Below are 22671 nucleotides of genomic sequence, written 5' to 3' on the forward strand. Positions count from 1 at the left end.
ACATTTATGATACTTGCATGTTTTGTTGGGTAGGATAATAATAACATGACTTGTTTGATGGTAAATGAAAAAGCTAACGTTAGGCTATAAAGGAATCACATGATGGTCACATGACTTCACGCCATCACCGCTAAGCTTAATGTTCGATGTGACGACGTTTAGAAGTCTTGGTCACTTGTTAGCAACCGGGATGTGTAAACATGTGTGGTTTTCACTGACATATTTTAAGCCGCATAGCAAGTCAGAAAAACCTCTTCAACTTTCAAATAGATATTACATACAAGTATGTATTCCAAAAACCATTGACTTTTAGAGAGTTGATTCCCTAAATCCCACTTAAGTTACAAGCACAGACTTTAAAGAAGAAGGAGTCACCGTTACACCATCTTTTAGTTTGTAGACTATGGTATTTTTGGAGTTTTCCATCTTGGGTTTTTGCAACCGGGGTTCATGACACATACGGGTAGAGGAAAGAACAAGCAAACACAGAAGATCCGCCCAAATGTTACCTAAAACACATTCAGAAAGGGTTCAAGTAGTACTCAAGCTGTACAAGTTAAAATATAATCTGTAGTGCGTCCAGGCTTTAAATCTTCCTTCTTTTTCCAAAGTGCCTCACAATTGTGCCCTCATTGTTCATTCCAAATCAGAGAGTGCTGTAAAAACACTTCTGAGTGCATAATGTGGCTGAGCATCCCCAGCGCAGACACTAAAGGAGGCCCCGCACTGCGTTCTCTACAGACCCCAGAACTTACTTACTTCGACTTGAATCAAATTACCTTTGACTCAACCTGCACTTGCCTCCAGAGGCTTAAAAAAAGATCTGTTTATATTTTTAATATACAAAGTTTTAGCTGCAGTTAGCTACCCCCGACTAGCAATCAGGCTACGTAACCCGCAAGCGCTAATACACATACAACCGCAAGCCTTTTTTTACAGCGGATATTTTGACCTGTCATTACAGAAAAGGCACAGGAGATTACTATACTACTACTACAACACCATTAGCGGTGGCTGAATTGAAAGTGAGTCAGCATGAGTAATAGCAAGGCCATCACACTGGGACAGCTAAATGGAATTCAGCCATCATTGATTTTATAATATGCATCTGCCCTTTTTGTGCTTTGACATATCTCAATGTCTTTAACGCGAGGGGAAAAAAACTATTACCAAAAGCTGTCCCTGGAAGACAGTGTTAGGGAGCTGACAGAAATATATGGTTTGCAATTACCTGTCTGTTTAATCCATTCGCAGGGCATGGTGTGATGTAGAGGAATTCAAAAGAGGCCATTACCGTACCTGAGTTTGTAAAATCATATGTAAAACATGTGTAAAATCTCAATGAGATGAGACACAAGCTTAAGGTCATCATTTGATAGACAACACACTTTGGATATTTGGATCTTCTCTTGGCCCATGCTACACCATTTCACCTGGCAAGTATTTGGGTTCAGTTCAACAAGCTAAACCAAAAACAATACCTCCTTGGCTAGCATGAAAACAAATACATATTCCAGTTCTCCTTTTTATGAATGAAAATGTGTAGCTGCACTGAAAATATTCTTTCAAATAAGTACAGTCTGTATTTGAGTTGCTATTTTCTCTCTCTTTCGGCTGTGGAAGAACTCTTCACTTTTAATAAATGTGACAGGTGAGACAGCTCAGGAAAGTTCCCCAAGTTCCCAAAGTTTTCCTTTCAACGAAAAATCCCTTCTAGAGGTAAAGTATCTGTAAATCCTTTTCACCAGTGAATGTCAGGGAGATATAAAGACTATAAGCTATGAGAAATTATGAAAAAGGCAACCTCTCGCTTAACACTTACACCCGTGGTTATCCGCACCTCATTTGTGCTCGGTGATGGACAGATAAAAGCCGTGAGTTGAAATATTGGCTCAGAAGTGGGAAGCTGAACTACATTATGTAAACACCACAGAGGACTAAGAGGCAGAGGCAGGAACCTGTTGCCCAGCAGTCAGGTTGAGCTGTTTCTGGCCGGGAAACGCCCTCCTTTCCATTGAGAGTGAACTAGCAGTAAACTCTGTGTTAGCAAAAACCGTGGCCCACAAGACTCCTGGTCCTCCGTTTTGTTTTCTGCTCCCCCTGTATTGTTTTTTGACCTCTTCCGTGACTCCTGCACATTGAGATGAACTGGCGTGGGTTGGACTAAAAAGCCAGGCTAGCAGCTAATTTAGCTGACAAGCACAGGGGGGATGGCTGGATGAGAGAACGAAGCGGAGCAGGCGTTTTCAAACTCATTAAAACGCCGCGGGAGGAGAGCAGACAGTGAACTCAGGCTGAACCTCTTCATGAGGGAGAACAGGCGTCCTGGGGGGGGGGGGGGGGGACATAGATGCCAGTTCGTTTTCTGAAGAGTTATTTATACTTCTGAAGTCCATGGCAACAGACACCGCCTGAGTCACCCAGTCACTGATAGGGCTCTGACTGCGTGTGTCCCCCCCCCCCCCCCCCCGTCACAATGTCTGCTGCTCAGAGAGGCTCCATTCATCATCACTATAAGTACTTCTTATTTAAAAAAATGCAATGTTGTACCTCTTAAAAACAAGTGCAAGCAATAAAGAAACAAATATGGAGGGTTTTATAAAAACAAACAGCTCCTAATCTTTGCGAAGAAGTCACAAGTTAAACTGAAGACCATATTGCCATGTTAACACAACAGTTTAACGCCAAATCGGCCACCTGTATTTTGATACACGCACTACACACCTGTTGGGTTTTGTGACTATTTGCACGGTCGCGACGCTAGCTGGTCACAAAGTCTGTCCGCATAAAGACACCTGTGACACACAGACTAACAAGGTGGAAGTAGCATCAGTGTTGCTGTCGAGGGAATTATAACAAACACCATCTACCACAATGCATCAGTGTTCCTGAAATGACCCGAACTTGAACCCGTTTTTCCAAGGTTTGACTTTTAATTCCACCAAAACTTTTCAAAACCAGTCCCTTTTTTTTAAATGGTAGAAAGTTGTGAGGTTGCACTTTAAAATATTAAATACATTTTGACTTACTGGGAGGTCAGATTGACTCTGCAAACCCGAAACATGTTCATTAAAACAATTCAAATCCACCGCTTGCCGTCAATTTTTATTCAGGTTGACCCTTCTGGCAACTCTAACACGATTCATAGCAAGTCACGCCACGATGCGCACACACTCAAACACACACATTCGCTTCACTGTTTGAGACGTTACTGCCAATTTGGAGTCCCTGAGTCATAGTCATAGTGTAATGGCTCTCATTAAAGGTCACACAGAACTGGGCGCTCAGCACACCAGCACTTTATGGCCATTTTATAAGTGACATCATGTTTTACTTAAAAAAACACACACTGCTCTGTGCTGTAAAAAAGTCACCCTAAAGGCATTACACACATCCAATACTTCACTTTCCATAACCGGCACTTTTTTAATAGCTCTTTATTCCACATTGGCTCAGCCCAGTGTCAGGATTGAGAGCGATCCTCAGGGCCTGCAGTGATCAAATCCAAACCGAGCACTTGTCCCGACTGCTCCTCACCCCTCACCCTTTACTCTCTCTCGCTGACCTCTGGGGAGTAGTTCTTTTCCCTTTAGCTGTACCTGCCTCCTTTGTAGAATTCCCTCTCACTGACCCTGTTTCTCACCTTCTTTTCTACGATACGCCTTTCCAATTTTACAGGCGGTGGCTGAAAGTGTGCGCAGGTGTTTGAGTGGACCTGCGAGCAGTTTCTGCGTCTCTTAAAGCAGCAGCTCACCCCAAAGACAGTGCCGTGAAAGATCCTGATTCAAGCCGAAAGACAGAGCCGTAAAACCAAATTCACATGGAAAATTCCAGTGAGGGACTTTTAAGTGTCATCCAGATTGGCTTAGTTATCGAGTGCTTTTCCTCCCCTTGGGTTTGCTTTGCTAGAACAATAGAGTAAGTTTTAAGAATGTGTGTTTCAGCATATCTTGAAGAAACTGGCTTTGGTGTGGACTGTCTCTTTAAGTTTGTTGGTAAAGCTAAAATTCTCCCAGTGCTGCTTTACTCCTCCCTTCTCTGTGAATCAACACAGGGAGTTTGCATTGGAACCATTTTGCTTTACCAGCCACTGAATTGCTCCCCTTTTACTCAGTTTTCTAATGCAACTGCATGTAAAAGAAAACTGATGATGGTGCATGTGCTCTGCCTGATTCAATGTTTAATTTCGTCATAAATTCATCAGATGTTTTTTCTTTTTAAGTCTCAGTTCACATAAGTTTTAAAACACTTACTATATATTTCCATATATCTGCCCCTTAATACAATACATTTGAGAAGACTGAGACAGTGTTGGGGTTCTTCAAATGTATTTCTTTCGATGCTTCAATCCAACAAAAAACATTTGCTTGTGTAATTTGAATGAACATCCTCTTCAATCAATGAAACTAAATGTAAACCGCTGCTTAAAAACTGGAGTTTCTGTTCTAAGCACAGGTGTACATATTGCAGGGCTTCACACAGACAGTATGGCTCTGATTGCCAGATGCCTAATCTGCCAGTATTCAATCAGAGGTGTAATGAAATCTATGCTCTCTATGCATCAGCACACCTGGAATGAAATGCAGTGCTCATACTTTGGAATGAGTGTGTTACATTACAGCCTATCACCGGAGCTACTGTGCATATATTAAACTGCATCCAATTGGCTAAGCACTGAGGTGGAATATTATGCAAATGTCTAATAACAAGTGTACATGATTGAATTCCCTCAGTCACCGGCCCGAACCCTGCACACACCACATATACTGTGTGTGTGTGTGTGTGTGTGTGTGTGTGTGTGTGTGTGTGTGTGTGTGTGTGTGTGTGTGTGTGTGTGTGTGTGTGTGTGTGTGTGTGTGTGTGCGCTGTGTGACACACTCGATCATGCTGTGTTTGCTAACCAGGCCTTAAAACTGTCAAATTACCGAAGCCCGCAGCTATGTGGCACAGCTCTGCTTTTTCACCTGAATTCGAAAAAGAATTCAGTTGTTCCAATCCTCAACCCCGGGTAGTCTTTCAGGAGTTAAATTGTTATTTTTAGTGTGGAAGAAATAAATCTCGAGCCTTAGCGGGGAGGGGGTGACGCTCGCCTGTGGAGCCTGGGGCTTCTCTTTGGTTGGCTCTTCACATCGGGATGGAGTAGCCATTAGGAGAACAATTACATGCACTTGTAAGCGTGCAGAAGCAGAAACTAATTAGGGCTATTTTGGAGCGAATTCACTTGATGCACAAAAATAGACAAGTTGTTCTCCGGGGTACAAAGTGCTTAATCACACCCTAGAGAAAAAACCAAAAGTACAGTAAAAGAAAAAAGTTAGGTGAAGAAGAAGAAGAAGTTCCTCTGTTTGAAGTATTTTGTATCTGACCTTGAAAGTGCCGTCTGAAAATAGAAGTAGCTGCTCTTTCGCATCAGCATTTAAGAGGACGGTTTGGTAGAGTTCTGATGTCCCGCTTGAGACGTGAAAGGAGTTCTGTTAAAGTGTTCAGGTTGCTGGTAATGAGTGTCATGCTAAAGCGTATGCAGTGTTGTTAATGCAGTCCATTTAGGTTAAGAGAGCAGCTAACGCACTTAAAAGAAGTTGCCTCATTGTAATTTGTTCATCACCTGCAGGAAAACACGTATGAACAGTCAGGCTTCTTTTTCTTTATTTCCCTTTTGCAGAAAACATTGTCAATTAGTAAGACTTAACAGCGGCGATGTTGTGCCTGTTTACATAACCTGCGCCGCGTCTATTTTTAACAATATGGATGCAATCACAGAGAGCTTTTCCTACGGCGCTGCGCAGGAGCACGAGGGTTGTTCTCCAACCAAATCACAGCTGCTTCAGAGCACCGAGCTTCAAGACCCCGGCAGAGTGACGGTCTGTCACTCAGCCCATCATGTCTGCCTGTCTCTCACTCTGCCTCCCCCCCCCCCATCATCCTCCTCCTTGTACATACATTCACTCGTTCTCTCCTCTCCGGCTTTCATCTCCACTCTTGGATCTGTTAGTCCTCTCACATTCACTCTCCTCTCTTTATCACCACCGTGTCACTAAGGTTTATATTTCATCCCTTCATCTTCCCCCTTCTTTCTTGGTTTCCCCCCATACCATTCCTTCCCTTCCCTCCACTCTTGCAGCCCATCTTTCTTTTTTTTAACCTTTTGGCAGTCTTGGGTATCTCTATATTAAGCCTCTGCTGCGCCGATGCAGACTCGACACAGAAATATAATGTGACAATGTTGGAGAGGAACAGGGACTCTGAAGCTCTGTAAACAACTGAGGGGAAGATGCGGTATGAGCATAAAGCCGCATTAATTATCACCTCTACCTGAAGTGACACATTTCCCCTCATAAAGAAACTTGTGTCAGAATTGGAACAAAAACAATAGGAACCTCCGTCTGTGGTTTCTCATGAAGCAGTTAAAAGACAGTTGGTGGGTATAGTTGGAAAGCAGGGTTGGGAGGGGTTACTTTAAAAATGTATTTCGTTACAATTCCTAGTTACCTGTAAAAACTACTTATCAGGTTCCAAATCTGAGTATACAAATATTACTTTCTTTGGGATTACAGCAATATCAAAAGCAATGCAAATCAATACAAGATGTAAGATGCTTTTGACCGAAGTGTATTATGTAAGACAACAGAACAATATGACCTTAGTAAAGAAGATATTTAGGATGAAGATCATAATTTATTGATAGGAAAACTTTCATGAAGCATATTCAGGCAGTTTTACACCAACACTGAAACACATGAGCACATACTACCGTTTTAAAAAAGCAGGAATGAAATCAGAAAATGCTCCGTTTCAGTTTAACACACACAGTTAAGCTCACACACACTATTGTATGAACATATAGTTCACCTGCTGAATTAAAAACAGAGCAAATGAACAAAAGAAAAAGCAGATTCAGGCAGTAGGCGTATAGATTCACACTTAAAGTATCAGCCTACAGAACAGCTGACAGAGGAGAGAGAACATCTGATCCACTCAGTCATGAAAAAAGTCAAACATTTGAAACTAAAAGTGCAATTTATTAAGTCAGAAATTTGAAAAGAAAAAATCTGAATTATGAAAAATAGTGAATACTTTGAAACGGATAACATTTCTGAGAAAAAATCTGAATTTTTGGAAAAAAAGTGACAATTTGAAAAGAAACTTCGGAGACAAAAAGTCAGAACTTCTTTAAGAAAATGATCACCTGTAAAAATAAAAAAGGTTTCACAAAGCAGATTCAGGCAGTAGGCGTTTAGATTCACACTTAAAGTATCAGCCTACAGAACAGCTGACAGAGGAGAGAGAACAGCTGATCCTTTACAACAAACACTGATCTTTGTAGTTGTTTAGTAATCCCCACATTGTGCTATGATCTGATTACGTCTTTTTTTATACACCTGTCAGGGAATACAGTTACTTTTTTTAATCCCTTTACATGTAATCCATTTCTCCCCAAGCCTGTTGGCCAGCACCTCCCGGGTGTCACCGTGCTGCTTTCCAGGCTGCGTGTATGATTCAGAGTTTTAATTTCACTGTGACCGGTGGCACCATATGTCCGGTGATTGAGTCATCCGGCCTGTTCATGAAACGTTTTGTGACAGGACGTTCGAAGGCTCTGGATTTGTTTATCTCAGCTGCATGTTTCACCCCCCGTCGAGGCACTTGACTCATACCCCTCAGCCAGGAGGAAGCCCTGTATAGGCCTGTAGCTGCAAACAGGGAGGAGGGAGGGATGACTCACAGGTACAGGGAGAGCCGGGGGGGTGTTGACGAGGCAGATCAGTGAGATGAGAGCAGCCTTTCTCAACTTATTAGAAAAGCAGATCACTTAGAAGCACAAAGTTTGACTCGCAAAGAGCTTTCTTTGCGCCCGTGTAATGAGTCCCAGAAAAGATAAAGAGATGATGCATTATCAGCCTCACTGCAGCACCACTTTTGATTGCCTCTCCCACTGGGATTGCAATTATGATTTATGACGTTTTAATGTGGTCTTAAGTCGAGGCAATCGTAAGAATAAATGGCGAAAAATTAAGCCTTTTTAATTGGAAGCTCTATTCAAAGCGTTCTTTCCAGAAAGTTTATAGTGCAGCACATTATCTCTCTCCCTCTGGAGGGAAAGTGGTAAAAAGCCACGCTCCAAAATGAATGTAGCGATACGTGACGGTGAGATAATAAGCCTCTACGAGCACACCTGCTCAGAAGTATAGCTCCAGATAACAGAGAGCCAAAAGGAGTTGCACAGGAACTCATGACCTAAAGAATCAAATCCTTCGTGTACATAGAGTTCGGTCAACACTAGATGTTAATCGTTGTTTGATTTTGCAGCCCATAATAATAATCTGTCAAATAAAGCTGTCATGATGACAGGAGGGAAATTACCTGTCATTCTTTGTGTAGTTAGCAAACTGTCAGGATTCTTTTGCAGCTCCAGAAAATAAAGCTTTTGTCTCTTTTGAGATTAGATTGATATCTTGTAAGTCTCTGATCAAATGTTATCAGCCTCTTTGTAATACCTCCCTCTAATCACATACACACTTCTCACACACACTAGTTAGCTTTTATTGTTGTTCACCCACAGTGATGGGCAAGTTACTTCCATAATGTAATACAGTTCATATAACTTATTACTGTCTTTTTAAAGTAATAAGGTACCTTACATTATCACTGTCTCTGACGTGTAATGCGTTACACTACCTTTGAGTTACTTCCACCAAAATAACAGCAAAAGTACAGCTTTAAATGCTGAAATGTAGTTTATTGCAGCTCATTAATTAAAGCTATGTATCTATCTGCCAGTACATGCTGAAAATTAGGAAAAGAGCTAGAAATGAAACTCCTGCTCCGTTTAAGTGTGCTGAATAATATGTGATACCGGTAACATGACGTCTCTGTGTGTCATTAACAACATGTTAGTGGAGCCTCTGCACGGCCCTGTGACCTGCTGGATATGAACGAGTCTCTTTGGCAACGTTAGCTCACCTTGGTGTGTTAACGGGGATTTGGCTGACAAGCTTTCTAAAAGGCGGAGATTCCACAGAGGACAGAGGCTGCATGTCTTCAACACTCTGCCACGAGTCTCTGAACTTCTCGGGGTTCAAGCAGCAGACCCAGAGAAAGATACCTTCTGTTGCTTCGGCCTGCGCGCACTCCTGTCTTTCTCTGTTCTTTTCTCCGAGCCTGCAGCTCTGCATTGTGAATCTGTTTCTGCAGCCCTCTTAACCAATAGTAAACAGGCTCACTGAGTTACTATTCTACCCGCACAATTATTTCTATGGTGTCGGAATGTCTCGCGATGTTTCTGAATTCTTAGAAACCAAACACCACATCATTTCGGGTTAAAATGTGTTGTAACTGCATTACTGAGAATTGTAACGGGTATTATATTACCCACATTTCAGAAGTGATGCGTTATATTACTGCGTTACAGCTCAAAGTAATACATGACTGTAACTCCGTCACTTTTGTAACGCGTTACACCCAACACTGATCACCCAGGCCTTCCAGTCTGAGGAGTTCATGTAGAAGCCAATACTCACAAACTCTTTACTACTCAAATGAAATCCTGTTGAGATGTATGTCTAAAAAATGACTATTATTTTATACATTTTGGGAGGATTTGAGTGTTTTCGACCTGTAGAGATCTTTGAATATGGCTTCTACAAAAGTACTTTGTGACGTGTTAGCTGCTCCATCCCATAACATCTCTGAGATGATGCTGTACCTTTGTAATTAGAGCATCTTTTGATAAGGTTTCTACAAAGAAGCTCAACGTAAAAAGCCTTTGCGAGCAACTTCAAATCAGCTCAAATGTATAGCTTTATGTAAAGAATTCCCATTTGATTATTTTATATTATAATCTGTATCTCAATTGACCAGACAAGTATAATCTACACAACACTCCTTCAATATGAAGTAATACACTATACCCCATCCACATCACAGCTCAGCCAGAGATAAATGTCTGTGAATTTCTTCGTTGGAATTTCATGAAGCATAAACCTTTCGTTCTGCAGAGTCTCGGTCACTTAATTCCCAGAAAAGACTCAAATTTGCTCTAATTATCCCCCCCGATCTCGCCTATACTCATCCACCAATCACCATACTCCTAATCATCATCTTTCTGAACATCTCATAAACTATCATTAAGCCTGATTTAGACGTCATCATTTTCCATTTTCATTCCTCAACGAAGCTTTCATTAGCCGTTGAGTTGGGCTTGTTTTGGAGCACCTGCATTTTTCTCCCTCCTCAGACATCCCCCTCCTCAGATTAATCAGTTTCAGAAAGTGTCATTAAGGGCGGAGGCAAGGGGTCTGACTCCACAGATGGCAGCAGCCTCTTGCAAATGAGCTCTGATTACGAGGTGGCAGGTTTCACTCCTGTTATCATCATTGCCTTTCACGCCATTAGGCATACACAGTGCCAGGGTCACATCACCCAAGGACATTTACACGGTAGATTTACTTCACCGGCAAGTCACCTTGTGTTTTTCTTGCACAGCCTCTCCCTTCGGCTTCATTTTCAAAGAACGTGACAACCTCATTTGAGTCTGTGTTGGCAAAGGCCCTACACTCGTTGAGATATTGGATCTCAGCTGTTATTTTTGGCTCGTACATCATACCAGGTGCTCTCGCCCCTGATCCCCGCATTGGAAAGCAGAGTCTGTGAAAATGACATCAGGTTCCTGCTGCTGTGCTCCCATCAATATTTAAAAGCTCTTACTCATTTTATAGTTGATTTCTCACTGACTGGGGAGCCCTTCGCCTCTGTCAATCTGAGGTGGAAGCACAGGCCCTAGAAAGAAAGGCTGTATTGATCTAGAAACAGTGGAAAGAAAGGAGGCCAAGAGCTTGGTTCAAACACCTTTCCCATGCTGTTTCCCACATAGTGAAGCCCCTGTAAACACAACCTGTCTGTCCCAGCTGCTACTCGACCTATATTAGCTTTTGAAAATGTCTGTGTGTCTGTTTTTGCTTCTATCTCAGTCAGAAAGGCTCTAACTGAAGTACCTTTTTCTCCATCTTTTTCTGTTAGGTGTGAGGCGGCCACCAGATCCGGATAAGCCCAATCACAGTGTCCATTATACTCTCCTGATCGCTTGTGTTTTGGTGGCCTTCGTCCTTGGCGCCTTCCTCTCCGGCTTCCTCGTCTCCTGCTACTGTAACCACACAGGCCACAAGACCAAGAAACTGTCGAAGGATCCAGAGGCCCCGATCCCTCACGCCCTGTCCCTGCGCAGCCTAGCCAAGCTCAACGGACTCCTGGACAGTCAGAGCAAGGACGACAAGCTGGAGGTGTCATCTCCAAAGATCTACAACTCTTTCTTCGCCAACAGCAAGGAACATCACGCGCCGAGAAGAAACGGCCATCACGCAATGACGATGGGAGACCTGGTGCACCCCCACCACCACCACCTTCACCACTCCTCAGAGCTGTCCGGTCTGCCTACACCCGACTCAACCCCAGAACTGCCCATCAAGAGCATGAAAGCCTTCAAGAACCAGTGGGAGAAGAACCAGAACTGCAACAATGCCAAGGAACCAAAGTCACACAACCCTGGCTCCAGGCCCAGCTCAGCCCTGCTTCACCAGCAGGTCTTCCCATACTCCCATAGCCTGTCCAATGGGCAGCCACTCATGGGAGGTCACCTCCATCCAGAGGAACGCAAAATCCACAATGTTGAACGAGTGCTATCCCAGCAACCTTACCCTGGTTACTCCCAGAAGGTGATGGAGGTGACCTCGCTGGATGAGCTTCTGAAGCACATCCATGAGGCCAGCAGCAGCAGCAAGGGCTCCCAGTTAATGAGTCCATCAGGTCTGATGGCATGCGGGGGGGGTCAGCTAGCATTCGGCAACCGTATTCAACCTCAGATCCCTGAGACGGAATCAGCCCCCTACTACAGCTCGTCCACTTTACCTCGAGACAGCCTCACCCGGCGCATGGATGTTCCTCCAGACATACCCGCTCACCACCAGTCCACCCTGGAGAGGAGACACTCCTCCCAGAGGCACTCGCTGATTGCTGCAGCCGCTAAGATGCCAAATGGAGTCGGAGCAGGAGGGGGCGGAGGTGGAGGAATGATACCTCGCCAGCACAGCTTCAGCCAACGAAACTGTGGGCCCCATCAGCCGCCTCCCCTCCTGGCCCGGATGAACTCGACGGGCAGCGCCTGCGAGGTTCACTACCCCCTTATTCCCAACGGGTACCTGACACGCCAGCACAGCTACAACGGAGAGCAGCCGGAGGTCCAACACAGGGGGGCTATCGTCCGCCGGGCCTCCTCTCTCAAACCGGACGTCCCTCCAAAGCCCTTGTTCATACCTGCCACATCTCCCGTTAACGAACAGGGAAAGTTCAACTACTGAGGAGGCACACTCCTGGACTAGAGAGGGAGGCTCCCTCATTGTGTCTTCATAAAGGAACTTCCCTTTGGAGAAATGCAGTGGGTTTGAGGTTGCAGACCTTCAAGGAAACCAGTCGTGTGGCAGCCAGTGTCACTGTGGACGAAAGCCTCAACCAAACTTGTTTTTTTCCCTCTTCTTTTTGTCCAACGAATATCTTTGTACCATATTGGTATTGCTCAGCTTCTTGCTTATTATAGAACTGCTGACTCAGGTGACGTGACGCCACCTCCTTATATTAGGCTGCCAATGTCCTCAGTGTGGATTTACAATGCAACTTGGTTTTTGGACGTGTTGATGTCAAAACAACTCAACACATCATCTTGAAGACTTAAAAGCCAGAGGCTCCTGCGATGCTTAGATTCATGCTTTTGCTTAACCTTTTCTGATGTAGTGTTGGTAACCAGTCCCCACCCGCCCCACCCTCGAATGTGTTTATATTATGCATGTGTGTGTATATATATGTGTGTTTATATCCACACCGTATATGTATACATATACATATGCAGTATATGTAACCTGTGGTGAAAAGTCAGCAAACTCCCCTGAAAGTAGTTATGTCTCTGCCTTACTATACTCTTTCATCTTTGGGCATATCAAACGTTCCCCCCCACGCCCACCCCCTGAGAAAGATCTAGGGGACACCAAATCATGCACTTCATAGATAACATTGTCAGTTGGCTGAACACTGAACCAAATTTGTTCAAGTTGAAAAGAGAAAGGAAACACTTCAACAAAGCAGCTATACTCGTCTCTCCTCTTTTCTTTTCCCGTCCGACCAGATGTCAGATCAGAGGTGACGCAATCGGGGTCCATTTAAGTTCCTCCAGAATGTTTCTATAAGATTGGTGCTCCACACATCCCAGTGGGTCTAACATCCTCTGAAAAGGAAATAAACAAAACTGAAATACCGACATGTATTGGACCCAAAGAGGACTAAGTCAATAACGCCGTGCCGTCTGGCAGTATGAGAATGAAAACGGACTGCAGTTATCATAACTATTAACTTTGTGGCTATTGGTTGTAAATAAAGGAATAATTACTAGCCAAATTTTAACTGTATGTGTAAATGTGTGCCTTATTTAATAATAGTGTGTGACATGGGGGTAGGGGTTAATGCAAGGGGCTCAGATGGCTACTATGCTACAGTATATTGTAGGTGTTTCATTTTCTATGGTCGTCAGTATGTGTCATATCTATTGTATATTTGAAGAGTTTCATTCCAGAAGGAGAGATTTGTCATTTAAAAACTGCCCCCATTGGAGATTTATGATTGTAACACTCACTAATGAAGCATACGTTGTGTTATGTATAGAATATGGAGCCCTTTTTTCACAATTTAATGTCACTTGGGTAAATATTAGATATAAATATATGTTATGTTCAAGATGGATACGATGTTTTGGAATGAAACCCTTCATTTCTCTTTGTTTCTGTTAGATTTTTATCCCAGAAGTGTGAGCCTGCAGATTTGTTTTGGGAGTGTTTGGCAAAGCAAAGTAACCACGGCCTGAGACTGCAGACGTTCAGGTTCGACTGCCTCCGTATTATGTCACTTTTTCACCGGGTGTCACCTCCCCCTATAGGTGCCATTGTTCACTTTTGTTTGGTAGCATGAGCATCGCTTGGGTTTCTTTTTTTCTTCAAAGGAGCAGCTCACAGTTCCTCTTAAGTTATCTCCTGCAGACCCGTAGCTATTGTAGAAGTCTTTTAAAAAAGGCTGACAATGGATGGAGCAAACATGTGCCATTTTGTCCAATGCTTAATGTAAAAAAAAGTATACTATATTGCTAAAGAATCGGTGCAGGATGTGTGCATGACACCCGACTTCTACAATGGTGACGGCTGTAGATTTTGACTTGTGTCACTGGGGGTCAGCTGCAACAATACTGAGAAAAGTCGTGGAGATTTTACGAAATTCGTAGAAACTTGTGCAATGAACTCTGATCCGACAAGCCGAGATTGTCTCTTGGATCGATCCAGTGGTGGAACTGGTTCCCCGGGTGGCCCGAATGAGGGAACATCATCGACTTCAACACAGTTTCTCAGTCCCTTTGGCCCCAGCTGTTTCTGAGAGTGGTGTTTTATTGATTGAAATTTCCCCCAGAGCTCATTTGACCCGATATAAAGTTTACAACTCCCAACTCGAGCAAATTAAGGAACGTACGGCCGACCACTTTTTTGTTAAAAGATTTGGATATGAACGTGCAGCAGAGCATTAAATAGCTTTCTGAACAAATACAAAACATCCAAGTGGATCGAAGGTCGTGACCGTAACGGTTCATAAGAGGAATTGTGGCAGCTACAGTGTTTGATGAGTGGAAGTGTGTGTTTTTATTTTTCTCTGCCGCTGACAGATTGTAAAGGAGACGGAGCGGTCTCGCCTCTTAAAGCTCTTTCAGTATTTGATTTGGTGTAAATACATTCTATCCGGGCGGGGTCTCATTGATTCAGTGTTATGTTTTATTTTGTTCTGTTTCATTTCAAGGCTATGCCCCTTGAATAACTATGAATTTGGTCTCACAGAATACCATTGTATGTCTCTTATACTAGGAATAAAATGAAAATATGATGCAAGCGTGTCACTGGTGAGTGTGTTTCAGACTGAGGATGATTCGGCTGTTGTTTCAACTCTGAGAGAAGTTAAAAAACAATACCCTCACTGAAAGTGATTTATTCATTGATGCAGATTCAGAACTTCTTTTGAAGGATATCTTAAAGGAAATTCTCCAGCATTTTGGGGAATACACCCCTTTGCTGTCTCACTGGGAGTTGCATTAAAAGATCAGTATTAATTAAATCTGAGGAAGATCCAAGGAGTGTTTAGCCGAACTCGTACAGTGCGGGGAAAGCACTAATTACAACGGCAGTCTTCAGAGGGGGAAGCAACGAGCCTGATGCAGCCCGGCACCACGGCGTGAGGGGAAGGACTCTGCAGATACTCGGACAGGAAAGAAAAAGGTGAGTTTCTGTGCTGCATAAGAGGAAATCACACAAGTGTTTGGTAAAGTTGTTCCACAAAGAGCAGCACAGAGACTCCGCCAACCATGGTAAATGCACTGTAGGGGAATCCCGATTTCCCTGGGAATTAAAATAATATATTCTGATTAAACCTTCAGGACTGGTTTCCATGTGAAGTAAAGCCTCTTTTGACCTAACCTTTCATAGGACAAGATAAATGAGAAGAAAAATAAGCCGGTTCCCAAAAGTCTAATCTAATTGTATTAGTTTCGGGTAAATTTGAGCCCTGCTGTTATTAGAAACTCATTTTTGAATTGTGCATTTTTTTAAATCAACAAAAACTCTGAAAGGGAAAAAGTTGGCAGGTTGAAAATATTTAATAAACACATTGATCAGATGGTACCTGCTTCCTCTACCAGTTAAAATCTATTTTAAATTGAATATTTAAGGCTTATTTTACAGTTCTGTCAATTTCTTATAGTTTCTTTTTAATTTCTTGGAAATAACTTATTTCATTTGGACACAGGACAGTGTTCACTTGGTGCTCTTAAAATATATTTGGCACATTTAAGATCTACATTTGGTGTCCTTCAGTCGGTGCAAAGCATCAAAATAATGTGCAATTTAGAAGAATGCGACGATGAAAACGTGCTCAAGAACATCAGGTTTAAATGGAGCAGTTTTTGCAGAACATTGTCTCTGTTATTTTATTTCATAATTAGTAGGAAATGCATTTATTTTTCTGATAAAACGTAATAAATTGTCACTGAAATATTGAGCGTTGAGCAGCTCTGGTGGAGGTTGATGCTCTGTGAAGCTTTCCAGTGTTGGACAGGTGTTTTATTTTGTCCGCCTACCTTACAACCTGCAGCGAGTTGCCATTCTATATTCCCCTGCACATAATGTTCCTCCAGCTCAGCACATATAAAATAATAATGCCATGTGAACATTATGTCATACCTGGAAAAAGAGCCTAGTTCTCCTAACTTTTCCCTCTATATTTAAGCGCCTTGCTGATTTTCTAGTCTAACAGCAACCATATAGAGCTAATTGCTATAATAGAGACTTGTTTGAAGCACATGATGGACGGGAACATGTGTGTGCATATAGAGACCTTTTGAAATGTTTGTGCAGAGATCTTCATGTGCTTTTACACCGCTTCCTTTCTGCAGGAACATGTCGTCAAAGTAAGAGCTCTTTCTCTTTTGTTTGCTGAGGAATTCAGGTCAATTCAAATCAGTTCAGTTATTATACAGAGTTTAATATCAGTATCTTATTTTTCTCATTTTTCCATCACCTCACCACAGGGTCATTTGTGGATTTCTCACCAGTCCGAACAAACAATGCTCGGGAGTGTTTACAATCTGAATTTAACTGCTGAGTCACTCTGCCTAATAGACTCCCAGCAGGCTGTTGCATAAGAGATAATAAACAGTCATGGTGTGAAGCACCCCGACAGGGAGCAAACAGGAGGGGCCGGCTCCTGCTGAGACACAGTGTGCATTTACTCAAGTACCGTTAGGTTAAAGGAGATGTGGTACTTTATATTGAATATTTCCAAAGTATGCTACTTCTACTCCTACAGTGTGTAAACTACTTTTATTTGACGAGATGAGTTACTAGCTACAAAAAACAATAACATTTTGCTAATGAATTAAGATAAACTATTATGGATTAAGATGCATTACAGTATAAAGTTACCTCTATCTATCCCCGCTGTATATTTCAAATGATAGTCATGTAATTCTACCTTTCTGCATATTGGTTGCTTTTATTAAGAACATTTGAATGCTCATACTGTTGAGGTTTTATTTGAATAACAAATTAAAAGGCAGGAGTTTTCCTAAAGAGGATGAAGGAGTGAGGATTCCTGATGTTTGATTTGTTTATAATATTACGTATCCTTTCTGGATCTATTTTGGGTTCGGTCACATGGTTATGGGCGGCACTCATAGGTAATATAATCACCTGTGTGAGGTGTGTGTGTGGAAGAGAGGGTGAGCGGGTCGCTGTATGTATACGTGTGCAAGTTATAGTTGATAAAAGTAGGCTTTTTGTTCAACGCATTTTTGGATATCAGTAATCATTTTTGAGTTGGACAAAGGAAACCAGGCCTTTTGTTTGTTCTGCAGAGGACATGTGCTCATTTTCAGGTTCATATTTGTATTTAGTGTCTGTACTGCGACATGTTTCCATGCAAAAGCTCTTTAATTTTCTCCTGCCGCAGCGCCTCCAAGAAATATTTGATTATTTCCACAGTTTTCCGACTCTTAAACGTCTACCATCTCATCTTTCAACCCTGAGAGCATCACTAACAACCTTTTTTTACCCCCATAAGACAGAAATCTCACATACGGTTATATTTTTAAAGATGAGCGGATATAAACCAAAAGTACCTTCATGGTCTTCAGGTAAATGAGAAAGGAAAAAAATCATTTCTGGGTGAAGCGCCCCTGAACTGTATGAAACCAATTTAAGGAAGACAGACCAGCGGGGATTTGCTCGGAAACCTCAGACTGCATAAAAAAGGCTTGAAACACATATTTTTAATCATGCTCACATTGTGTCCCCAGCTGTACTCTCCACAGGTTCCTGCCGTCTGAATACAGAGTGTGCAGTTTGATTATAAATGTAAAGAGCCTGCAGCAGACACCCAGCCACCGGAGCATCTTTACTGCAAATTCAAGGAAGTCAGCGAGCCATACTTTACTGTAATGTCCCTCAATTTAACGTCTTGTCCTCCTGTAAATGCATTACCGCTGAATTGTTCTCTGATAAACCTATTCGGGCTTTTAAGTGAAATGATGTTTTCTTCTAAATATACACAGTGAAGGGATTGTGATGGGTGGCAGGATTGACCTTTTAGCAGAAACAGTTCTCCTAATGAGATGGTATCGATTAGCTTATGCAATTATCCTCCCTGCAGTCTATTAGATAATTGTGTGTGTGTGTGTGTGTGTGTGTGTGTGTGTGTGTGTGTGTGTGTGTGTGTGTGTGTGTGTGTGTGTGTGTGTGTGTGTGTGTGTGTTTATGCTGTGTATGCTGTGTATCACAGGGAGGAGAGGTGACTGCAAGATGGAGGTGTTTGTTGGAGTTGGAGGTTGACCTATTCTGGATAATGGACGGCGATTAGCCCCCGCATAATTATTGAATTGCAACAAATCGCCCGTCGATGGGCTGCAGTCGCACCGAGGGCTGCGTGTTTCCATTCACGTTGCGGCTGCGGATGATGATGATGAATGGCTGCTGATGATGGAAATAAGCTTCTGCTCGGGTCGATATTTGCCTCTTTGTCAATAAGCACGAGGAAACGTCACTTCACTGGTGTGTTCTTTAAGTAATTGGTTTAATTAAAGTAGAAGCAAATCCATTACAGCGATATGCTCTGTTCAACATGTTCTGTTTATCGAGCGACTCTCTGTTCGATGATTCTGGACCGATGCTGGATTTAAGTAAGGTTGAGTGATGTAAGTACATTTAGTGAGGTACAATTTTGAGGTACTTTACTTGAGTATTTCCATTTGATGTTACTTTGTACTTTTACTCCACTACATTTATTGAATCCCTTTAGTTGCTAGGCAGATTAGGATTAATGATGGTAAATATAATCTCCCTTAAATCAGACTTTAGTTCACCTGCAGTAAATTCAGCAGCTACCCTGCAGTATACAAAGCCATTCAAACTAGCTGCACCTTTACCAGCTCTGAGAACACTTTAATGATCAATCATTATAAAACATATCAGAGATATTATTCTGAAATGGACCAATCAGACAATGACTACTTTTACTGTCACTACTTTAAGCACATTTTGAATACTTTTACTCAAGTACAAGATCTGAGTACTCTTTAAGTTTAAATAATTTGACCTTTCCTCATAGTTCTTCTCTTGACGTGCGTAACAAATGGGACATGTATTTAGCAATGACTGTTCCATACAGTAGACACAGATTGTGATCATCATGATAAACAAGGTTTTCATTGTTTCTGTGTAATTTATTGATTTAGGACCGTTCTTCATTGTTGACTTAAACCTCCAGCCTGGAGCTTTCTTCAAACCCTTGGTTCAAGATGATGTAACTTCCAAGTAAGTCTGACATTTACCCCTTTCTATGTTTTCTATGTCCACTCTGTAAACTTCTTCTATATGTCATATTTTCATCTTTAATCCAATTATTGGTTTTGACCTGGTCTGCACTTTAAAAAAAGAAACCAGCTAAGAAAACACATCAGTTTGATTGACAGAGAAAAAAAACATTTTTCAATTACAGTACACGGTCCCCTACCTCCTTTAATCTGTCTGAATGGCGACTCTGTGGATTTTCCCCCCCCTTTTAAATGGGTTTCTGTGTTGTCAGCCATTCCTGTGTGACCTCCCGCACCTTCACCTTCTAAAAAAGGGAGTATAAATCTACAGAGGAATCATGGTATGCACCTCGAAATGACTTTCTATTCCCAACATCTGAAGTCTGGCAGCAGCACGCTGACAGCTGGCATCACAATTCATTATGTCTCTGCAGGAAAAGTCTGCAGAGGTCCAGAGAGGAGCTCACACCATATTTTACTATCGAGACCTGTCAGTGAAATAACTGCCGGCTCTGACAAGTTGCCTGGGAGCTTTCTTTTTTTGTGTGTATTCTTCTGAGCTATAAAACCAGGCAGATGTTTTGAAAACACTGATCCCGGTTTCAGGACACGTGTACGGCTCCGTGTCCCTGACTGGACGTCACGCTCCCGCCCTCCATCGGTGTTTCATGGGTTTTTCCAAGGCCTCTCGATATTCTCTCATTCATCACTGTCACTGCTTCAAAGTGAAAAACCTCTTTTACTATCCAGCTAAACAGTGAGGCTGTGCTGGATCCAGAGCACTGTTCACACTCCCTAATGTAGCCTACTGTGGTTTTAAAGGCGTGTGTCTACATGTCTAAAAATGATTGCATTATTTTTGTACTCACATTACCCCTAATGTTTCCATATTTCAAACCTAAAGAAATCTGTAATTCTAATCAATTGAAGTCCTGTTTGTGTATCAGCGATGTAGTTTTCTGTTACGTTTTTCAGACAAGTATCAAGTCTTGTCTTCCCTTGAACTAGAAGCAAACCGTCCTGCTTTCGCACAGCAGGAAGGTGTGCGTTGTTAGCTTAGCTTCTCGCTAGCCAGAAGCTAATCTCGCTAAAGGGTCAGCATCACGCCAGGGCTTTCCCCACTGAAATCTGGAGAAGGACACAGAGGATGCCGGAGTTTACAGAAGAGACCAAGTAGGAGAGCTGGGTCCAGATTCAGGGAAACATGGAAATATATGCCACCCCCTCTCATCATGGACAAAGTAAGATAACTTGCTAATGGGCTCGAGGAGCTAACGGCGCTCGAGGAGCTAACGGCGCTCGAGGAGTTTACGGCGCTAGCTAGAAGTCAGTTGGAATATCTGTGGTGCTTTTCCTCTGATGGCTTCTAGCTTTACTAACACGAAAAGGTGCCATTGTATGACACATGCTGTACATTTACCAAGTAGTTTTTGTTCACTAATGTTAAAAACTAAGAAATAAAAGAACATTTCCTACAAACCCAGGTTATCTGATGTGTTTATCTGTAATAGAATATAGTTAAATGTTTATTAAATTCTAGTAACGCAGAACTGCTCAATGTTGACACACCCGGGTCTGGGTCCCTCCTGAATGTCAGCTTTGTAATTTTCATCCAACATGGCATCTCAGATAAGAGAACAGTTTCTGTGTTTTTAATTTAATCATTAAACTGAAGTCTTCACACTACCTCGGTGCTCTGTGGCGTCTCGGGATCGAATGCAAAGTCTGCATTTCCTCTCGCCCCCAAGACTAAAATGAACGGATCTGAGGAGTGCCTCATTAAAGCGGGCATTAATTTGAGCTTGTTAAACACCCCGGCACGACTTTCATCTCATTTTGTGACAGAAACATCTTGCTGAAGTTGACAGGAAAGGAAGTTTTCAGTTAGAAGTCGGCAGCTGCATCTCTCCCCCTGTCAGGATGGATTGTGAAAGCAGGGTTGAAGCAGCCGGGCAGGATTTTTCAGAAGTCCCTTTTTTAAATTAACTTTCCGAAGCTTTGAAGCATCGCCACTTCTCAGAGGAGGAAGGACATTAACGTGTCTACATTTGCCCTGTGAGGTGGGCCGTCACGGTGTCTATTTCCACGGTTGCATGGCCTGCAGTTTTAATGGTTTTTATCAGCAGTCCAATGTAACAAAGTATGAAGAATAGTGCAGTGAGTTAGTTCCCTTTAGTGTCTACTTCCTGTATGTCTTCTTCTGCTGTTCCCTTTAGAGTGTAATTCAAGTCTGTCTTCTTCTGATGTTCCCTTTAGTGTTTACTTCCTGTCTGTCTTCTTCTGCTGTTCCCTTTAGTGTTTACTTCCTGTCTATCTTCGTCTGCTGTTCCTGTTAGTGTTTACTTTCTGTCTGTCTTCTTCTGCTGTTCCTGTTAGTGTTTATTTCCTGTCTGTCTTCTTCTGCTGTTCCCTTTAGTGTCTAGTTCCTGTCTGTCTTTATTCTGCTGTTCCCTTTAGTGCTTACTTCCTGTCTGTCTTCTTCTGCTGTGCCCTTTAGTGTTTACTTCCTGTCTATCTTCTTCTGATGTTCCCTTTAGTGTTTACTTCCTGTCTGTCTTCTTCTAATGTTCCTGTTAGTGTTTACTTCCTGTCTGTCTTCTTCTAATGTTCCCTTTGGTGTTTACTTCCTGTTTATCTTCATCTGCTGTTCCCTTTAGTGTTTATTTCCTGTCTATCTTCGTCTGCTGTTCCCTTTAGTGTTTACTTCCTGTCTGTCTTCGTCTGCTGTTCCCTTTAGTGTTTACTTCCTGTCTGTCTTCTTTTGCTGTTCCTGTTAGTGTTTACTTCCTGTCTGTCTTCTTCTAATGTTCCCTTTGGTGTTTACTTCCTGTCTGTCTTCTTCTGCTGTTCCCTTTAGTGTTTACTTCCTGTCTGTCTTCTTCTGATGTTCCCTTTAGTGTTTACTTCCTGTCTATCTTCGTCTGCTGTTCCCTTTAGTGTTTACTTCCTGTCTATCTTCTTCTGCTGTTCCCTTTAGTGTTTACTTCCTGTCTGTCTTCTTCTGCTGTTCCTGTTAGTGTTTACTTCCTGTCTGTCTTCTTCTAATGTTCCCTTTGGTGTTTACTTCCTGTTTATCTTCATCTGCTGTTCCCTTTAGTGTTTATTTCCTGTCTATCTTCGTCTGCTGTTCCCTTTAGTGTTTACTTCCTGTCTGTCTTCGTCTGCTGTTCCCTTTAGTGTTTACTTCCTGTCTGTCTTCTTTTGCTGTTCCTGTTAGTGTTTACTTCCTGTCTGTCTTT

General features: G+C 42.4%; 1 protein-coding gene across 6 annotated transcripts in view; it reads left to right on the forward strand.

Moving 5' to 3' along the window:
• Positions 1 to 14958, forward strand: part of sema6cb (semaphorin 6Cb) — a 149994-nt gene extending 135036 nt beyond the window's left edge. For all 6 annotated transcript variants that reach the window (XM_063879382.1, XM_063879383.1, XM_063879381.1 and 3 more), the window contains one exon: positions 11017 to 14958. In XM_063879382.1, coding sequence (XP_063735452.1) covers positions 11017 to 12350 — 1334 coding nt within the window. In that variant the 3' untranslated portion in view covers positions 12351 to 14958. The remainder of the gene's footprint in view (positions 1 to 11016) is intronic.
• The last annotated feature ends 7713 nt before the right edge of the window (positions 14959 to 22671 follow it).

This window comes from Eleginops maclovinus, chromosome 3, assembly GCF_036324505.1.
Source record: "Eleginops maclovinus isolate JMC-PN-2008 ecotype Puerto Natales chromosome 3, JC_Emac_rtc_rv5, whole genome shotgun sequence".
In the NCBI taxonomy this organism is placed as follows: domain Eukaryota; kingdom Metazoa; phylum Chordata; class Actinopteri; order Perciformes; family Eleginopidae; genus Eleginops; species Eleginops maclovinus.